Source organism: Pseudopipra pipra, chromosome 5 (assembly GCF_036250125.1).
Source record: "Pseudopipra pipra isolate bDixPip1 chromosome 5, bDixPip1.hap1, whole genome shotgun sequence".
Lineage (NCBI taxonomy): Eukaryota > Metazoa > Chordata > Aves > Passeriformes > Pipridae > Pseudopipra > Pseudopipra pipra.
The window spans coordinates 11,901,297-11,919,844 of record NC_087553.1 but is presented as its reverse complement, the minus strand read 5'-3'; the positions used below and the strand labels follow the sequence as shown (position 1 = coordinate 11,919,844).

The window sequence follows — 18,548 nt, the reverse complement described above, 5'->3', positions numbered from 1 at the left end:
ATCAGCCTGCCTGACCCCCCAAGAACCTGTAAGTCAAATTCATTTACCCCCAGAGGGCAATGCTCTATTGTATCCTCCCTCCTTTCTAGCCACCTAGGAACAATGGACAATAATTGCAACTGTCACGGCAGTCAGTAGGAAAAATAAACCAGTGCCTGTTTTCACAGCTTACTGCCAAACCCGATCCAAACACCTAATAACCATGCTCCCAACCATAGAACCACAGTTGCACTAAAAAGCCTCAGATGTGAGGCTTTTGAACAGAGCTACAGAACAATAACTCGACTTGTGCTCAAAATATGAAGCTAAAAAACAAAAACTAAAGCAAAGAAAACTCTTCTTTGAGGCTGTGCTGTTGCTCCCCATCCTCCCCCTCGGGCAAGACTGAAAGGACTGTTGAATTTCTCTCGTGGTAGCATATAGCTGGCTGCTGCCGCTTTCAAGTTTAGCTTGTGGAAAGGAGAGAGAGGAATGGAGAAAAAAGATTGCCCTCCAACAGAACAAGATCATAGGCATTGGGAACAGACCGCCTTCTCAGTGCACAAAACTTTTTAAGAGCAGCTTTACCGAGTCTAAAGGCATTGGAGAATCACTGGGAGTCCTTCTAAAGGCTCCAGCGCACCAAGAGTTAAAGATTGGCTCCAGACAACTTGCAAGAACTGCTGAAACACACAACCAAAAGTGGGTATGAAAGACATCTTGGTACTTTGGGCCTGAAACACCTTAAAGGTTCATCAGTTCACAAAAACGATGATGTTATTTTAAAACAATGTGCTTTTAAAAAGCAGAACTCGCAGGTAAGCCCAGTGGCCACCCTTCCTCTTTATGACCTGTTGCTTTACGCAAATGGAGTGGGAATAGAGATCCAGCGTTTGGCCCTCTGTTATAATAATATCTCAGCCTACTAGGGGCTGGAGCACTATATTCTGTTATAAAGTTATTCTACATATGTAATGAATATATATTTTTGAATTACAGCCTCTCAGGGAGAAGCCAGGGGAAGCAAGTGGCATATTTTCCTACTTGTGTAAGTCAGCGGACTAGCGCAAACTGAGCCGGTGGCTTATCGGTGACAAGCTGGAAGGCACATATAATTAAAATAACACTATCTTTGCACATGCACCAATACATTAACCTCTGGGAGCACGTCATGCTGTATGCTTGAACTAAATATTGCCCACCTCTTGCAGAAGAGGTCCCTAAATCTGTCAGGCATGAGGCTTGGGAGCCTGCCTGAGTGCGGACCTCTGTATCGGGGACAACATTAGTATGCAAACATACCAAAAATAATGGAGAGAAATGAAATCCAGTTTATAAACACAAAAGAAGGGTTTAATTTTAATCTCATTCTACTTTCACATTTCCAAAACAACATTGGCTTGGATTTTGCTACTCCAGATGTACACCGATACAAATGGGAGAAAAATCAGAGTCACTGTTTCTTTTCAGAGTGACAATGGCTGCTCTAAAAACTTAAAATTTTTGACACGTGTGTTTTGAGTCACTTCCTCAACATAAGCACTGCAGAGGAATTATGAAAATATTAAATTACATGAAAACAAACAACTACAGGTTCCCTAAAATGACCTCACATATATAAAATGGGGAAATATCTTGGCAAAGCAGAAGCTACTGCTGCTGGAGAGTGGTCAAATTTTGTCATTTTCCTTCTGGAGTACGGCTTTAAAAGAACATGCTTTAGTGCACAGATGTTGTACGCTGTCTTTTAAAATCTGCACTGGCTAATTTCAGTACCTAGAGGTATCATTACACAAACTTTGCTCTTTTTATTTTTTTCCTACATGCAAAAAAATAAAGAGAAAATCTACATCATCAAAATCTGTCTAAAAATTAACAAGGAATTCTGATCACCCTCAGATTTCAGAAGCTGAGCTCTGCTATACTCTGACACCACACGTTTGATATATGACTTGACTTTTTTTTTTCCAATCCAGCAAAAGGATGTCTTCGTTTATAACACAGAATGATATATGCAACAAAAGCTTTACGTAAGTTTGTTCACTCGGGGCAATATACCATTTCACTGATTTGTATTATCACAGATGGGAGTACATACATTTCATTTAAACCCCAAATTACCATGTTTGAAGGGGAGGGGAAGAGGAGCAGACAAAGTTCCATAAAGCCAGTGGTATTTGTATATTCATTCTCAATTTCCTTTAGCACAGAAACAGCATTACCTTTTATTTCTCCAAAGTTCCCTGATCCCATGGCAAGAAGCTTGTCTTTCCAGTCCTTTGATAGTAGCTTTTCAATACTGGGAGTTTCTGAGTGAAGGGGGGGAAAAAAAATGTAAGCAAATCAACATGACTGTCTCCACAATAGAACTCATTAAAAGTCTATCTGCTAAAAATAAGGCCAACCCTATTCTGGGCCCCAGTTCATAATGACTTCATCAACAAACTGATAAGAGGGGAGGGAAGAGAAAAAAAAAAAAAAAGAATGTGTTTTGTCACCTGCTGTTTCAAAACCATTAGCTTTTTCCTCTAGTGGAACAAAGCTCCGGTAATTCTGTATGACAATGGGGCACATATAAACCTGCAGTTCATTGTTTTTCAATTTGGTGAACAAGTTGCTGCCTATAATGGATGCCTGTCAATTTCTGGGTGTTAGTCTGCAGTCAAAAAATAATTATGTTGATAAAATGCGGAGTAAAGAGACAGAGACAGAGAAAGAGAGAGAGAAGCAAAGAATTAGGTCCTAAATCTGCTACATGTAATTATATCCCTCTGAGCCTTTACAATTACATCCACTTTATAATGTGTGTTTAAACATCGTGTGGTGGTAAGCATACTGTGGAAAGATTTTTCCGGTAACACGCACATTATAAATAATAATAAAAAGTTGGGTATGAAAAAAGCCTTAAAAGACTGCAAAATCCAGAGGGAGAAAAGGCATTGCTTAGAATGGAAACCCATTATTTGCTCATTTCAGATTCTATCACTTCCTTTAAAAATAAAATAAAATAAAATATATTTGTTCAGTATTTTCAGGAAAAATGCAGCGAGGGTGTGGATGGGTCTGATATTTATGTCTATAACTCTTGTGTTCTGACCTCTTTTTGTGTAGAATTTTAATGCATAAGTAAATATAAATGCTAATAAAATTCAGAGAACATTAAACTCAATTCCAAACAATGTAATTGTATATTCTTGTCAGCATTTAGATGGGTACACAATTACAATAGCTTTCAATCCCACGATTAGCATTGCATTCAGTTAGAAAATGGAGTGTACTAAAAGATAAGTGTCCCAGTATGTGCCATCTAAATAACAATACCCACACTTATTATCTGGATCTAAGACATATACTGCTATTCTCCACATTTGTGTTTATGTGTATTTGTATTTGTTCAGGCATTTGTTTACCCCCTACCAGGAGCATAAAGGGAGTACATGTTAACTTATCAAAGGGACCGTCTGGCCTAGAGACCATACAATTATTAGCAACTGGTTAATTTTCCCCACAGTAAAAACCATTACGAGCAACCTTCATTATCTCGTTTGGGCTAATTCCGCCTCCTTTCTTGAAACCCCAACTTGAAGCTCGGAGGCGCTGCGGTTCCTCGGGGCGGCTCCGCCGGCCGCGCTCTCCCCGCCAAGCCCCGCACAGCCCCCGCCGCTCCCGAGGGGCTGAGCGAGCCCGGGCTCCCCTCAAACCAGCCACCCGCAGTGCAGTGTCAGTGCCTGAGGAACCACAGCGACACGGGCACAGGGATGCCCCTCCTGCATCTCGCATCACCCCCGCCGCTGCCTCGCACACGGGTTGTGCGCCGACAGACAGACGGACGGACGGACAGTCAAGACGCGCACCGGGCACAGCCCCACGCCTGCATCCCGCCGGGAGCGTAGCGACAAGCTACGGATCCCACCGAACAGCACAGGAGGGTATTTTGTTCCGTGACATTTTTATTCGCGCTGCGGCACCCCGATCTCCTCCCGTGCGCCCGCGGGCAGGGCCGCTCCCTGCGCTGATCCCCGGGCTCGCCCGAGTGCGATTTTTCTGACAGAATCCCTAAAAGCACCATGAAATCCTAAGGAGGCGGGCGGGAGACGCTGCCGTGCAGAGCAGGGTCCGTGCCGGGGCTGCTGCCGCCGGGCTCCGGGCACTTGCGCAGCTACTGCTGAAGTTTGTCCGCCCCCTCGAAGCATCCGCGAAGGAAACCATTTCCCCAGTGTGAATAGGTCAGATAAACGCCGCCACTTTTTTTCCCCCTCCCTTTAATATTTTATTTTTTTTATTCCCCTGTGCTTTTCTAAAAACTCTGGAGCAGCGTGTAAACAGGCCGGAGCAAATGCGGTATTTGCGGCGGAGGGCTGTCAGTCATTAAAAGCCAACAAACCTTTGCAAAGCAGGAATGCGGCAATAGGGATCCATTGTGAGCTGACAATGGGCTCCAGAGCCTCCAGGCACTAAAAGCAGCCCGCCTTACTTTTAAGTCCATTGTCAGCAAAGTCCACGACAAAGCTTTTCCCCTGCAGCTAGACAAAATATTCGCCGCGGTGCGCTCGTAAAGAAACACAAGTCTTCTGTCTAACTTGCCGCCTTAAAGCTACAGTAGCCGCTCGCCGGGGCTGCCAGGGCCCCGCTGCCTCCCTCCCTACCTCCCGGTTTCCCTGCCTTGCCTCCCGGTTTCCCTGCCCGCCGCCCCCCGCCCCGCCCCTCCCCGCGGCCCCGAGTCACCGCTGCAGCCGCTCCGGGAGCGGCGCCGGGACGGGCCCGGTGTGACTTCCCCGGGGGGAGTGAGTTTGTGCCTTGTCGGTGAAACCCCGAGTGCCGGAGTGTCCTCCTCCCCCCGCCGGAGGGCTCGTGTTACAAACGAGTATCCCCCGCAACCCGACTCCGCCGGTGATTCCGGGAGAGCCGCGGACAAACAAGCGGGGGAATAATGAATGCGGTGGACGGCCATGTATCAATGACTGGATTTCTGCGAGAATGGTAAAGATCTCAGTAGGAAATCATGATTAGAGATGTGAAAGGCCAAATGGCAAAATCCCAATAGTAACAATGCATCTGTTCATTAATGTGTGAATATGAGTAATATGAAAATTTAACACAATTATAAGCCCCCTCAGCAATCCTGATGGCATAAAATAGATTGTGGTGATCTAATCAGCGTTTCCCCTGTTGAAATACTGTATGTTAACTATTCAAAATAATATTATATAGATTTTTTTTCCCTTTAAAAACCCCCAAGCAATCATACTAAACTGATGTCCTAACTTAGTTTCAAACCTCTCTTGACTTGAACTGCAATTTTTACATTAGGCACTTCAACAGAATTTTGATACAGAATCAGCAAATAATCGTCCTTCTGCTAATACTTAAAAAGAACTTTAATTCTGAAAGACAATAGCTTCCCCACCCCTATAGCTCCATGGAGCTAAAGAGCTAAATTAAATTACAGCTTGTTTAATTCTATTATATACCATGTTAACATATTGTACTTACATAAAATATGCTATTCATATACTCAACCTATCACATTTCAGTAACTGCTTGTGAAATACATTATGCACCATATCTTGGAAAGAAACATTTATTATGTCATTTATGTACCCCATTAAAAAAAGATTTGAAATTTACACATCTTAAATAAAAATAACTGTTTAAAAGGTTACGACTGTAGAGGTTTCATGAATTATACAGAAACAAAGTCATCCTTTGTTCAGCTTTTTTTAGACTTGGTTGGGAAGATGATGCTCTCAAATTATGAAAAGAAATAAACGCTGTATCTTGTTTGCAAAGCACACGTTCTCTGGATTCATTAGAAAGTCAGTAAAACTTTTAATGCTTGCACATATAATGTGCAGCTTGAAACTGGGAAAAGGGGACCAGCACACAGGAACTGCTGCTCCTGATCCCTACTCCAACAGCTACTCTCCTCTTGGATTCCACAAAACAATGTTTCTACATCCAAAAACTGAGCTATGTTCCGACAGATTTTGGATATGCATCAGGACAGCTATGTATTACAATAATCTGTATTTCCAAAAAGCTTCACATGATGTTTTGAGTAGCATGATTATTCATAGTGCCTCCTAATTCCACTTTTGAGAGAACTCAGAATTAGCCCCTTGCCGCCTTCTGAGCCCCACCTGAGCTAAGAATTCCCCTATCACCTATCTGCAGTGTTGGTCCTACAGCACACAATAAAACAATTCCAAGTCTATCCACAACACAATACGAATAGGTCTACAATAGTTGTTCATTGGTTGTTTGTGAACAGTAATACTGTTTGGGAAACATTTTTGTTCCAGACACAACTATGAAAAGTGTTAAATGTTGTAGAGGACGATTATGGATAGGGCACCAAAGATAAGGACTGAGATGGAAAGAAGAACAGGATTCATTAAGTAAATGTTGGCGAAGAGGAGCCTGACTGAATCAACAGAGATAGAAATTAACCCACAAAAAATGATTTCTGCTGTCTCTATTCAACACATTTATCACTCATTAGCTCTTTCTAGAGATACTTATGGCACGTTTTGTTTTTTTTCTTTCACCCTTGCCTCTGTTGCTTGCATATGCTTCTCCACATCACTGCGTATGGCAATACCCACTGGTGAGTGGCCCTCTGCCCGTGCCAGCAGCACACTGGCTCCTCGGTGCCCCCGGCCCCGCCGCTCTCCCTCCGTGCCAAGCACCACCGAGACTGACTCCCTCATCTACAACAATGAGACTTGGAGATGGATGCCAGCAGTCAGTAATTCTCACACAGGCCTTCGTCACATGGAATTAAACCACTTCCTCGGTGGTACAGGAGTCCCACGTTCACTGCTCTGAGCTGCACATGGGTACACGTGCGCACTGATCTGTACTCGTTGGGCACACATGCTCTGAATGGCTCTAACGCTACTGGAGAGCAAAACACCTAAGTAAATTAACATTAAATTTAGTCTAACTTTTTGTATGCTAACAAGCATGCCACCGCCCTTCTATTTCTGTATTTGATGTTTAAGTATAGCTTCATCGACTTATTTGCTAAAAGACCTGAAGTTTTCACACCGGGAAAGCAGCGGTTTTGTTTCCAGGAAGCGGACGAGGCTACAAAGCCATAGTAAGAGGGAGGCGCCATTTTTATCACCGTCTGCTAGACTTCTATTGAATTTAGTCTACTTCCAGAAGTTGTGTTAATTTTTTTCAAGCATTGTAACTCCCCTCTGGGAGTGACCAAATGCTACTCTCAATTCAGTGGCAGTGCAGATGCACGTCTGTGTACCTGAACCTGCATCGGCAGCCTTCCAGAAACACAGACTCACAGTACAGCATTCCCTTCAGGCCTAGCCTCTCCAGTAGCTCTTTTCAATCCATGCTCCAAGGTCACAGTCCTAGAAATCCACTTAGAAAAGCTTAAAATGGTCTTCAGTGCCAAATCTCCATTACCTCTTTCTGCTCCTGCTGATTGTTTACTAAAAGCAAACTTCTTTTTCATGCAGCTGCCTGCTTCCAAAGAAAGGCATGCAATTCCATCAGGCTGTAAGAAGGTGACGGATGGGAGCTCTCCACGAGGCACGTCCAGAAGAGCCATATTTGAAGAGGAAACGGGAGAGAAAGCTGTGATGTTATAAAGAAGACACAACTAGGATAATAGGGAAGAGGCTGACATAAGCTGACCACAAGTGAGAGGAGCAGTGTGAGTCCTGGAGCCTCTCACTTGTGTGGTGTCTGGTTGTCCAAGCATAGGTGCCCTCCCAAGGAGATGCCCAAAGTGTTCCCTCCTTTGTAACTACAGGGAACAGATCTTGTCCTGGGCTGAAAGAGAGACACTCCTCAGAACAAAGTAAAAGAAAGATGTTTGGCCTCGGAGAGGATGATGACATGAAGCATAGCTGAGTGGAGAGAAGCCAAGAGTTGCTCAATACCCAGCCAGACCACCAGACATTTCCTGCCAACACGTGTCATTCCTAGAGGAAGGAGTATTTGGTCAGCACAAACGATCATGAATAAACTTTAGCATCGGCTTATATACCTTGCACTTCTGGCAGGCACCTTCCCTTATATTATGAAAGAGCTGGCAAATACTGAGCTGGCATCCATTATTCACCCTTTTCTTTTGCTACAGTCATAAATACATTACACCTGTCAGCCACAGTTCCACTTAGTGTTTCTACAACTCTCACCTATCAACATGCCACCCCACTGGCACTCTGTTCTGTGTTCATGTACCACAACAAACCCTTTCTGGTTTAAATCAGGAAACAAGATTAAGGGCAGATTTCCACTCTTTCTTTAAAAGAGCAGACAAGTATATAGAGAGACACGAGAAATGTCTCTTTTTATACACCCATTTTTTATTATGAAGGTCTTACCCATACAAAATCAGAAACAATTTTCATAGCAAAGAAAATAAAGCAACTATTATGAAGAAATGGTTGGTATCAGCAGGTTACATAGACATACAGCATCTGCATACACATATGGTTCTCCATCAACAGAATCATGCTTTTAGGGAACTACTTGCAGCTAGGCAAGACACTATGAATCATGAGCAGGCACAACACAGAATGTATTTAAATTTGGAAATCAAAGACCACACAACATACATTTTTCTCTTGCCTTCCAGGAAGTACTGCAATTTTTCACCAGTCTAAAAGCATTTTAAACTTTTGGAGCAGACACTAGGAAACACCTCTATAAATGTAAATATTGTTCAAATGTAGGACATGGTTGTTCAGGCGTGATAAGCAAAAATATGGTGCTGAGTTCAATAGTACCTGGGGCTTCTCTGACTGGACAGAAAGTAGTGTGCTTTTGGGGTTTTGATGGGTTTTTTTTACACATAAAATGTTTTTTAGTCTTTGGGCACAAACTCACAGAGCTGAGCGGAACACTCACGTTTCGATATTGGGAAGCTGTGGTGCTCTGGCCAGCACATCATAGTATGACTCTTACTACATCGCTCCATCACAACCACTGTGCAGAAAACAGCTGGGCTACATATGTCCATGGGTGGCTTCCAAGCCTACTAAAAAAGCTCCCTTCCCTGGCAGGGATAACCAGCCTTCCTGCTCTTGGAATCTCTAGTCCCGTTCTGGCCCCGTGATAGCTCCCATAGCATTTTACTGCAGAGGACAAAACCAACTGCTGCATCCACAGATGATCGATGTGGATATCATAGTGAACGATGACACCAAGTTATCATTGTATTCTTGTTGCACATACCTGCATAATTTTGTGTATGTTTAATAACACAAGAGTTGTTTTCAAGTTGCTTGCTCTCTTTTGCAATACTCATCATGCTGCATTAGTGAAGTAAATGCTATACGAATGATAAGACATTTTTATTGTGATTTCTGGCACAAGAGTTCTGCTTTTTGTGCTAAAAATAATAATTCACATAGCCAGAAAAGGTTCCATAGCACCATAATTAAATTATTCAAGCTTTTAACATCCAAATCAGTAATCTATGAATACCACCAGAAACATGATTTTACTCTATCTACAAATATACAAAGCAGTTATTTTTACAACTGCTCACCAATGCCTACTGCTAGTCTTACCAGAAAGTTACCTAAAACCACAAGGACATTTATTGGGAAGAAAAGGTTAGTCTTCAGATACACTAAACTACCAGTGTTGAACTAATTTTCCCTTAGGATGTAAGTAAGGAGCCTCCAAATGATGGCACAAGGCAGGAACACATGGCTGAGCAGGACAGGGGGAGGGCATAGGAACTTCTTAAGCTAGGTTTAAGGCCAAAGCCAGCATCTCATTCAACTACACCCTCAGGAACAGTCAGGCTATTGTTTGAAATTTTTACAGTTTCCATCACACCTGAATGCCCTGGCAGTCGCTCCATCAGCTGTGTACTTTTTAGGCCTCGTTTCAATGAATGGTCACCTACTGCAGGAGCAGTGTCATACTCCAGATATGACACGTACAATGCAAAGAAATCAAGTCTGCCATGTTATACCTCCTGCCAGTCCTTCAGCCTCCCTGCAGGAGGGTCTGGGCTCATAGCTGGGGCAATAGCTGAGATCTTCTCGGCGTCCACCCTCTTTATTGATACACAGCTTCGGGACAGAACCAGTTTCCAGAATGTGACAATTTATGTATTTCTAAAAGTCTGTATGTTATACACTAGTCTGGACTGACAATGTCTACGTCAATAAAATGTCCCCATAGCCCTTCTGAGGCCGTCATACCCGACAAAACCATCTCTCACGAGCACAGCGCTGAGCCAGGGAATGAGCCTGCAATCTCCACTCTCACCTCAGAACAACAGGGAATTCCAGCTCAATCTCTGTTATTTCCAACACACTAACTTGTAGAGTGCATATTTCATTGCCTTACCTTACTGACAATGGACTACATCAAGGCTACTAAGTGTCCAGTGATTACCCTCCAAAACACAAAAATCCAGGGTTGCAAACTGCTGTACGATAATTTCCACCTCTTCCCCTGTTGTGGGGGTGGAATTTATATTTGTCTCTCAGGGCAGCTGGGCAGTGGTGTGCTCTTCTCACACACTCTGGTCTTCCACATCAAACCTGGAGCCACTGCTGGGTGCCTCAGATTTATATGGAGATGGGGATGCATTACTTGCAGGACGCCCCCAAAACCGCTAAAGCTTAATTATTCTGAAGAAACTCTGGGACAGCATAGTTTGTACTCACTGCTCAGTTACTCTCCCTCCAAATCCTTGTCCTTGAAATACGTAGTAGGATATGACCAGTTCAAGGATCGATTCAATCTCTGCCTTTCCCGTTTCCGCAGCAAAGCAACTGTGTCCCCCAGAGAAGGGCACACTGAAGGCACTGTGAATGGCACTGGATGCCATGCTCAGGACAATACATCTTTTGTCACTGAAATTCGTTGGGACTCAGTGCTTTGGATTCCCAAAGGCATTCAGGAGCATAAATCTCATTCTGGAAAGGAATTAGGCTCCGACTGCCTTTGGAGATCCAGGCCAGTGAGCTGGCCGAAAAGAGACAACCACAAACACATTCTGCCAAATGTGGCATTTCACTGGCACAACTGCTGCTGGAACGTCTTTTGCAGCATACACAATATTTAGGATGGTCCCAACTCCCTGCCACCACCTACCAATCTTCTTCATCCCTAATTAAATTAACATATAAGAATGTAGCAAGATATTTAACCTTACCAAACTTAAAAAAAGGAAAAGAAGTTAAATTTTTTACATGTTCCCTGTACTTTCCTGATATATAAAAAATAAATTAATATGTTAAACATACTAACTCACTTTCAACTCCTGAGCAGCAACCTTCTCCTTTTTCACTGATGTTACACCAGTAGGAATCCTTATGAAAAGAAGGGCAACAGTGAAATAAGAAAAACCCTCTGCTATGCATGAAAAAAGAGAATTTTGTCTTAAACTGTCTTCTTCGAGTTTCTAATGTCTCTTTAATTCCTGGCACCTCTAAATGAAAGAAGGAATTGATTTTCTCAGGAGTGGCCCACCCAGCAAAAAACCCTGTGTCAGTTGACAGAAGGAGGCACTATACCAAACCTGAGCTTCACCGAAATTCTGAAACCACAAAGATGTTTTAATATTTCCAGAGACTATTTCAAGAGTAACAACATAAAAACAGAGACATCTGGAATTAAATACCATTAAATTTCACTTCAGTTTTGTTTTTCTGTCTCAGCTGGACAGAGATACTCCACTGAAATACATATTCCCCTGAAATACATTTATGTATTAGTGCTACCAACAGAGTCAGTTTCTAATTAAAGGGCCATAATATCTTGTTAATGTTAACAGAGGACGATGTTTTCGCTCTGCTAATTTTTTACATCTTTAGCACATCCTTATTAAGCAAGAGGGATTAAAAAAAAAACATTCAATGAGATGACTGTACACTAACTTTTTATGGGTATTGACACATCATGAGGGATATTCTGTGGTTTATCCTTTGACAGAGAAGATCTTTTGTGCTGATCTATCTCATTTTAAGTAATTAAATGCTTTCTTGAAAAAAACCCAAAACAAAACCCCAAGAGAGCCAAAAGGTATATAATCTAAATAACCATAAAACATAAACTGAGAGCTACAGTGTTTGGCTAGAATTTCAAGGAAATCCTTCTGAAGTTCAACCACACCGTGTCTCAAATCCTAAATTCAACAGCAACAATGTAACCCTTCACATACAGTTACTATAGCATTTTTATCTGAAAATCTCAGAGCAACTTACTTAAAAATGGAAAAAAAATTACTCCTGAAGTGCTTGTAATTTTTCTCAAAATTAAAAACATGAGGACTGTATGTGATGAGGCTGAGGAAACCATTTTCTACATAGCCTATCTTTCAACCCTGGCCACAGCCACTATTTCCCACCACCAAAAAACAGGGAGCTCCAGCCTCCAGATGATGGGCTGGAAAGGGAGCTGTTGATCCCTGGGGCTCCTCACCCTTCTTTACACCCTGCCTTGACAAAGAGGGAAGAGGAGCCTTCTTTGCCAGTGCAAGAGAGGAATAAAAAGAAATAAAAAAGAAAAAAAGAAAGTGAAACAAGCACTCTTGTCACAAAGCCACAACTTCTGCTGTTGAGGTCTGGGGTTATTTTGGGTTAACTACCACTGCTTTCAGACCCACGTGGCTCCATTCCCCTCTCCTGGTGCTCCTGGGTACTCTGGGCTCCCCTGGTGCCTGTCCCAGGGAGTGCTGGAGTGCAGAGCCGGCGGTGCCAGAGCCTCACTTCCCAATGGAAGCCAGGAAATGTCCTGCTTGCAGCTGCGCCAAAGCGCTTGTTACTGAACTAATCATCAGCTTCCACCCTCCCCCCCCACCCTGGTTGTTTTTGGTGGGTTTTTTTGTGGTTTGCTTTTTTTTTTTTTTTTTTGACAGCTGTCTTCCTATCTTCCCAACAGGTGCTATTAGGGCCTGAACAATGGCGAAGGCTTTTAAGCCACTGCTGTTGACAAGTGAAAAGGAACAACAAATGGCTCAGTAGTGCTCTTCTCCCAGGGTCACTCGACCAATGGTAATAGTTATTATTTTTATTTATTAGCTCTGTGGCACTGTCCTCCATTGTACCTCCTCCAAACTCCCCTTTCCGTGACAGCAGAGGAGCTTTTTAACTTTTAATAAAAATGGGCGAGCGCTTAGCTCCTGAGCTGGCTCTTTCTGCAAAGTGCACAGCTAATGAATGTTGTCCATTTAGATCTGGATAATTTATGATGTCAGCGGAGCGGAGGTGGGGAGGGCTGGATCCAGATATGGCCATTAGTTACACTGCCAGGAGTGACAACGAGGTACGGGGAGGTGGAAGTCGGGCAGAAAGGAGAGGTTCCCTCACCCCATATTTGGGGGGTTTTTTTGCAGGATAATTAGGAGGTTAGGAGGTAAATCAGACATTTGAGGTTGATGTAATTTTTCTTTACCCTTCTTAGCGTTTTGCTGACCATATTGTAATCCTCTTCAGAGAACAATGGCAGGTGGAAGAGAAGTTAATTTTCCCTTAAATGAAGGGAAAATTACTGCACTCATTTAAACGATCTGCTCAGACCTGCTACTGCTAGGGGGAAAAATTGTGGCAAAATGTTTTCTGATCCTAATAATGAATACACACATTCATACCCATATATTTACTAGTTGATGTTACTCAATTAATAAACTGTATATAACAGATAAGCTCTATCAAATGCAAACCCCGTGTTGCCACTGTCCTGGCAAATGAGGTAAATATGAAGGCAAATCAAGCAATTCCACGTCCAAACAAAATCAGTAAACCAGCAAGTAAGTCCCCTGGAAGTGCACATGCACTTGAAAGTTGAAAATACAAAGCTAAACCCCATGAAAATATTGACATATTGTGGAACTGGCTGGTTTGGAGTCACATGTTATCAATCAGATTGAGGTATGAGTATGCAGATATTCTGATCATCTGGACCTATTTATTTAAAATATAAGTTGACATAATTGTGTAGTGAAAGGGCTACAGACATGAAATTGTCTGTGTACTTCCTAGAGTAAAGGTGTAATTTGAATCTAATGATAACATGGAAAGAACCATAAAATACTTATCTGAGATGTTAATAAACCATTAAGAGGATTCAAAAAAATGAAAAAAAAAATGAAAAGGATATCCCCCTGAAACAACAAAAAATCCCACATAGTAGGCCCAGATTTCTCTTCTCTTTCAAAATATGACAGACTGTTTTACCACTGGAAGTGAGAATTAAAGCACATACGCCTGATGCTAAACAATTACACATCCTGAACTCCTCTTGCACAACATATGTGAACACAAAATCTCAATCATCGATTGCCAGATGCCAGAAAGACAGGAACAATAATAATAATAATAAAAAAGGTACACTATAAATCAAAGCTTCTGAAGTGCAGGTAGTTTCACAGTAAATCAGAGTCCTAGTTGTGAAGTAAATGATATTTGCATGAAATCATTATGTCAAATTAAGTAGAAATTACTAAGGCTAATGTCACCCTTGGACTTGCCTAAAATAATCTTCCAAGATTTGCACACAGGCTTCTCCACTGAAGTACAGCATTCCATCTGCCTTGACAACTTGTTCTGTTTGTTCTCACTTGTCTCCATTCATGGATTTCTTGGACTCTGTTATTTTCAGCGTAAATAAGGAGAGGAAATACATTGGGTTTCCTTTGGATCTAGCATTTTTCTTTCTGAGTTAGGGAATAACATCGAGATACACGGGTGGTTCAGCCATGTAACAGCTGTGACAGGTAATCCCCAAATAAGCGAAGAGAAATCAGAGAAAGTCTATTATGCATAGCTCTTTAACATAATAGTTCTAGACAAGGGGAAAGGAAAGTCAGAAGGTAAAGGCAGGGAAGTCAAAGAGGGGAAAAGAGACGAGAGACAAAGGAAACAATGCTGAGAACACGGAAAGAACAAGAGTAAGAAAGGGGACTCATTTGTCAAATCCAAAACGTACTTATATTACACAATGCACTGGAGGAGTAGGAGAGTCAGGGCAACTCTGCAGCCACTCTCTGGCTATTGAAAACGGTCACAGGCAGGGAGCTCCCCCATTCCCCAGCCATCCAACAGATAACTGCAGCAGCCCGGGCAAAGGTGAAAGAGCTGTAACATGAACTTCTGCTATGAGAAAAGACAAATGATTTAGACTGAAGCATAAGCTATGACTTCAAATTATTGCCAGCACTCTAAAGAGAAAATATCTTTTTTATCAGAGAGGAATCTTACTCATACCCTGCAGTAGAACTTTTTCAGACTACTTTAGAAAAGTTAGACTTCCTTCGTTCACCTCAGGATAAAACTTCCTCTGCAAATAGTTGTCCAGATGCACAAGAAGGATCATCTGCATTTAGGATGGCTTTATGAATCACCAAGGACCAATGAGGTGAATGCAGGACAGGAACAGAATACCTTCCCAAGAATTAAGGTCACTCACTGGGCAGCTCTTTACACAATGATGACAATCAAGAGGCACTACATTCTTCCTGGTAAAAAGAACAGAGACCCCAGAAATACAGAGAATGTCAACATTTCCTCTGACAAATTTAATTTAAAGCAAGTAACAACAAATCCCCTCACCTCTCTGCTACCAATCTCATCTATGGCCACCCAGAGTTAGCCTTCTCCCACTGTGTCCGACAAACCTTGTCCTTGTCACTCTGGGACCTAATTTGCATCACCGAAAAACAAGAGAGGAGTAGCTGTACTCATCCTCACAGACTTCTCAAACTACCTATTTCAGAAGGCCTGCCCTAGTCCTTGGGGATGAATGAAATTAGGTCTTTCTCATAAATGGAATCTACTCCTTTTTGCAATTCCAAAGCATTCACCTGTACAGCCCTAATAAGATCAGTGAAGGGGAAGCTTAAAATGAATTGAAGCAGGGTGAAGAAGTTCAGATGAAGAAAAAACCACTTTGAAGGGATCACCTTCTCTGCAACACCCGTAGTTCAGGATCCTGTTCATTCATCGCTTCTTAGGTGTGGTGGTAAGAGACATCTGGATTCTGCTGTGAATGGGCAGAAGTTGCACTTTGTTTGATCACACAGAAACCTGTTCCAGTGATCTTCATATTTTTGTTCTCATCTTATTATTCCTACTTTCCACAGTTACAAAAGGAAAAAGGCATCTTCTGAAAAAGCTCTGATTGGTATAGAAAGGTGCCTCTCCTAAGACTTTGGCCTCATATTAAAACCCTTCACAACTGGACCACATCTACCTGTTGAAAGAAAAACAAAACACAAACTTCCCTGTATGACTGTGATCTCAAGCACTGAGTAGGCTATAACTGATTAAAAGAACAGTAAATAGGGATCATAACTCATGATCTGAGAATTAGAGAGACAAACCTTTATAAGGAGCTGGACCCATACTCAGGATTGCAATCTTGCAAGACCTGAAAATGATCTTCCTGACAGTAAAAGTGGGTGCTTTTTGAGAGTTACAGCTCCTTCAAATAAAGATCAAATCTGTAAATTAAGAGCATATTGGACAAAAAACAGATCTGTGAAAGAAACCAAAGAGCAGATCTGTGCAGCTCTACTGCTGGGATTCCTGGCTCTGATTCGTTGTGCCTTTTTGGGCTAATTCTGAACATTGATTCAAACCATCTCAAAGCCCCCAAGAAACTCAGCTAAATTTTAATGTTTGCATAGAAATCACTTCAGTCAGATAACTGCTAGTGAGGCTGTGAAAAAAAGAAATCAATTCAAGTCCAATATCAACCGCACCTCGATTTTAACACTGACACATCTAATGTTAATGAACTCTGTCTGAACAATAATACCGTTATCAAATCTTTACATGCAATCATATCTTTTGTGATTTAATTTTGTGACTAACTGACCTCTCGTGTATGGTACCTACCTTTCTTTCCAGACACAGTGCTCAACAATAAGCAGTTTACACAGAGATTTATTTTGTATCTAGTAAGACATGTTTGGAAAAAGAACTACATGTAATTCAGCTTTTCTTTTCTTTTTCAACACTGAGATAAAACTAGGGTCGAGACTGAAATATTTTCTTTTAAGCCCACCTCTCTCTGAATAGGATAGAGAAGTCTTTGAATAAACATATATAAATGTTTCTCTGGTAATGCAGATGTGAAGGAGAGCCATACATGTGAGTATGCCAAGCACAGAAAATGACCCAGAGTCAATACCAAAAGTGGTGGGGTGAAACAGAGGGATGTGGGGCTCCTGTGGAGTGAGGTAAATGACAAGGGCAAATTCCCAGATTGCTTGAGAACAGGGTGTCTGGGAAGGTGGGGTGTGGAGTAATTGCAGAATGGTGTAACAGGGAATTTAATAGATCAGAAAAGGCTGAATAGGATAACAGGCCCATTGTTCAGAAAGTTCTCTTTTGTGACCAGGCTTTAAGAGAATGCCAGAGCAACAAATGACTTAATCCTGGGGGGATGCTATGGTGTAAATGAAAGCAGTCTATACCTTGAAAGCCGATGGAATAAATTTCTGTATCACATAACCACACTGATGACTGCAGCTTTCAGCAAAGTCTTAAGAGTTGCGACTGGCAAAAACCTCACAGTCATGCCCTCCCATGTCCCCCTTTCCCTCTTCCATGGCATTTTCCAATGCACTTGGGGGGCAAACGGGGGAATAAGTCACATAAACAACAAAGAGACATGGTCAAATAGCACAGAAAATACAATGGTCACAGGGAAGAATAGAAGAGAAATGAAGAATTCTTCTGTGCTGGCTTCCTTTCTCTCCTATGTTCTAACCACTGAGCTAAGCTTAGAGCCTCCTGGTTATACGAACACAGCCATTAAGCACTATTAAGCACTACACCACCAATTTACACAGCTTCCTGCTCCCTCACTAAAGAAATGGAAGTGTCTTAAGAGACACTTGGGTGTAAAATGGAGGCTAACCTTCCAAGTATCTCACAGAGCACTGTGTGTCTTTTACATTCACTCATGTATTTTTTGAGCCCTATTACAGCAGATGATGGAGCTGGAGGGTCCCATCTAATGCTTGGGACATCAAAGACAGCATCTTTCTAGTTACTTTAGCACAAGCTGAATTAAGAATACAGAAAAGGCAAATTTAAAACATAAAGGTCACACTCTAGGGCATAATATAGAGTATGTTATGCATATCCTTGCAAGGATGGAAGAATAGGCAGTGGAATATGGAACACTTAAAACTGGCACCATCAGTCCTTGCTTTATATATAAGAGACAGGATATTATTTATTTTATGGCCCAGGGATTAAGGAATACAAAAAATGACTAGTTTTTTCGTAGAAAAGGTAAAAATATGCATTTCTCCATCAACTGCAATTTCTTAACAGAAATAATAGATTCCTGTTTTAAAAAAAATAATCTCGATCTCATTCTAACTCAGGCAGAAAAGTGAAATGCATAAATGTAATGCAGCAATCCCCAAATCGAAGTTTTTCCATAACTTTATGAAACTTGGCCTCTAAGTTTTCAAATTCCTACTGCATCTAGATGGAGCCTATTAATTGGTTCTTAATTTGGCTACAGAAATTCTTCAATTCTGTGAATCTTCTGAATGATATTCAATTTTAAAACAATTAATAGAGAGAAATTACTCTGCCTTCCAAGAATTCAGA

General features: G+C 41.8%; 1 protein-coding gene across 10 annotated transcripts in view; it reads right to left on the bottom strand.

The window, feature by feature from the left end:
* The window catches only part of SOX5 (SRY-box transcription factor 5), a 300,825-nt gene that overhangs the window by 167,431 nt on the left and 114,846 nt on the right, over positions 1–18,548 (bottom strand). For 9 of the 10 annotated variants that reach the window (XM_064654451.1, XM_064654442.1, XM_064654452.1 and 6 more), the window contains one exon: positions 2,202–2,288. The exons of the other annotated variant lie outside the window; for it this stretch is intronic. In XM_064654451.1, the coding sequence (XP_064510521.1) occupies positions 2,202–2,288 (87 nt within the window). The remainder of the gene's footprint in view (positions 1–2,201; positions 2,289–18,548) is intronic. 10 annotated transcript variants of the gene reach the window in all.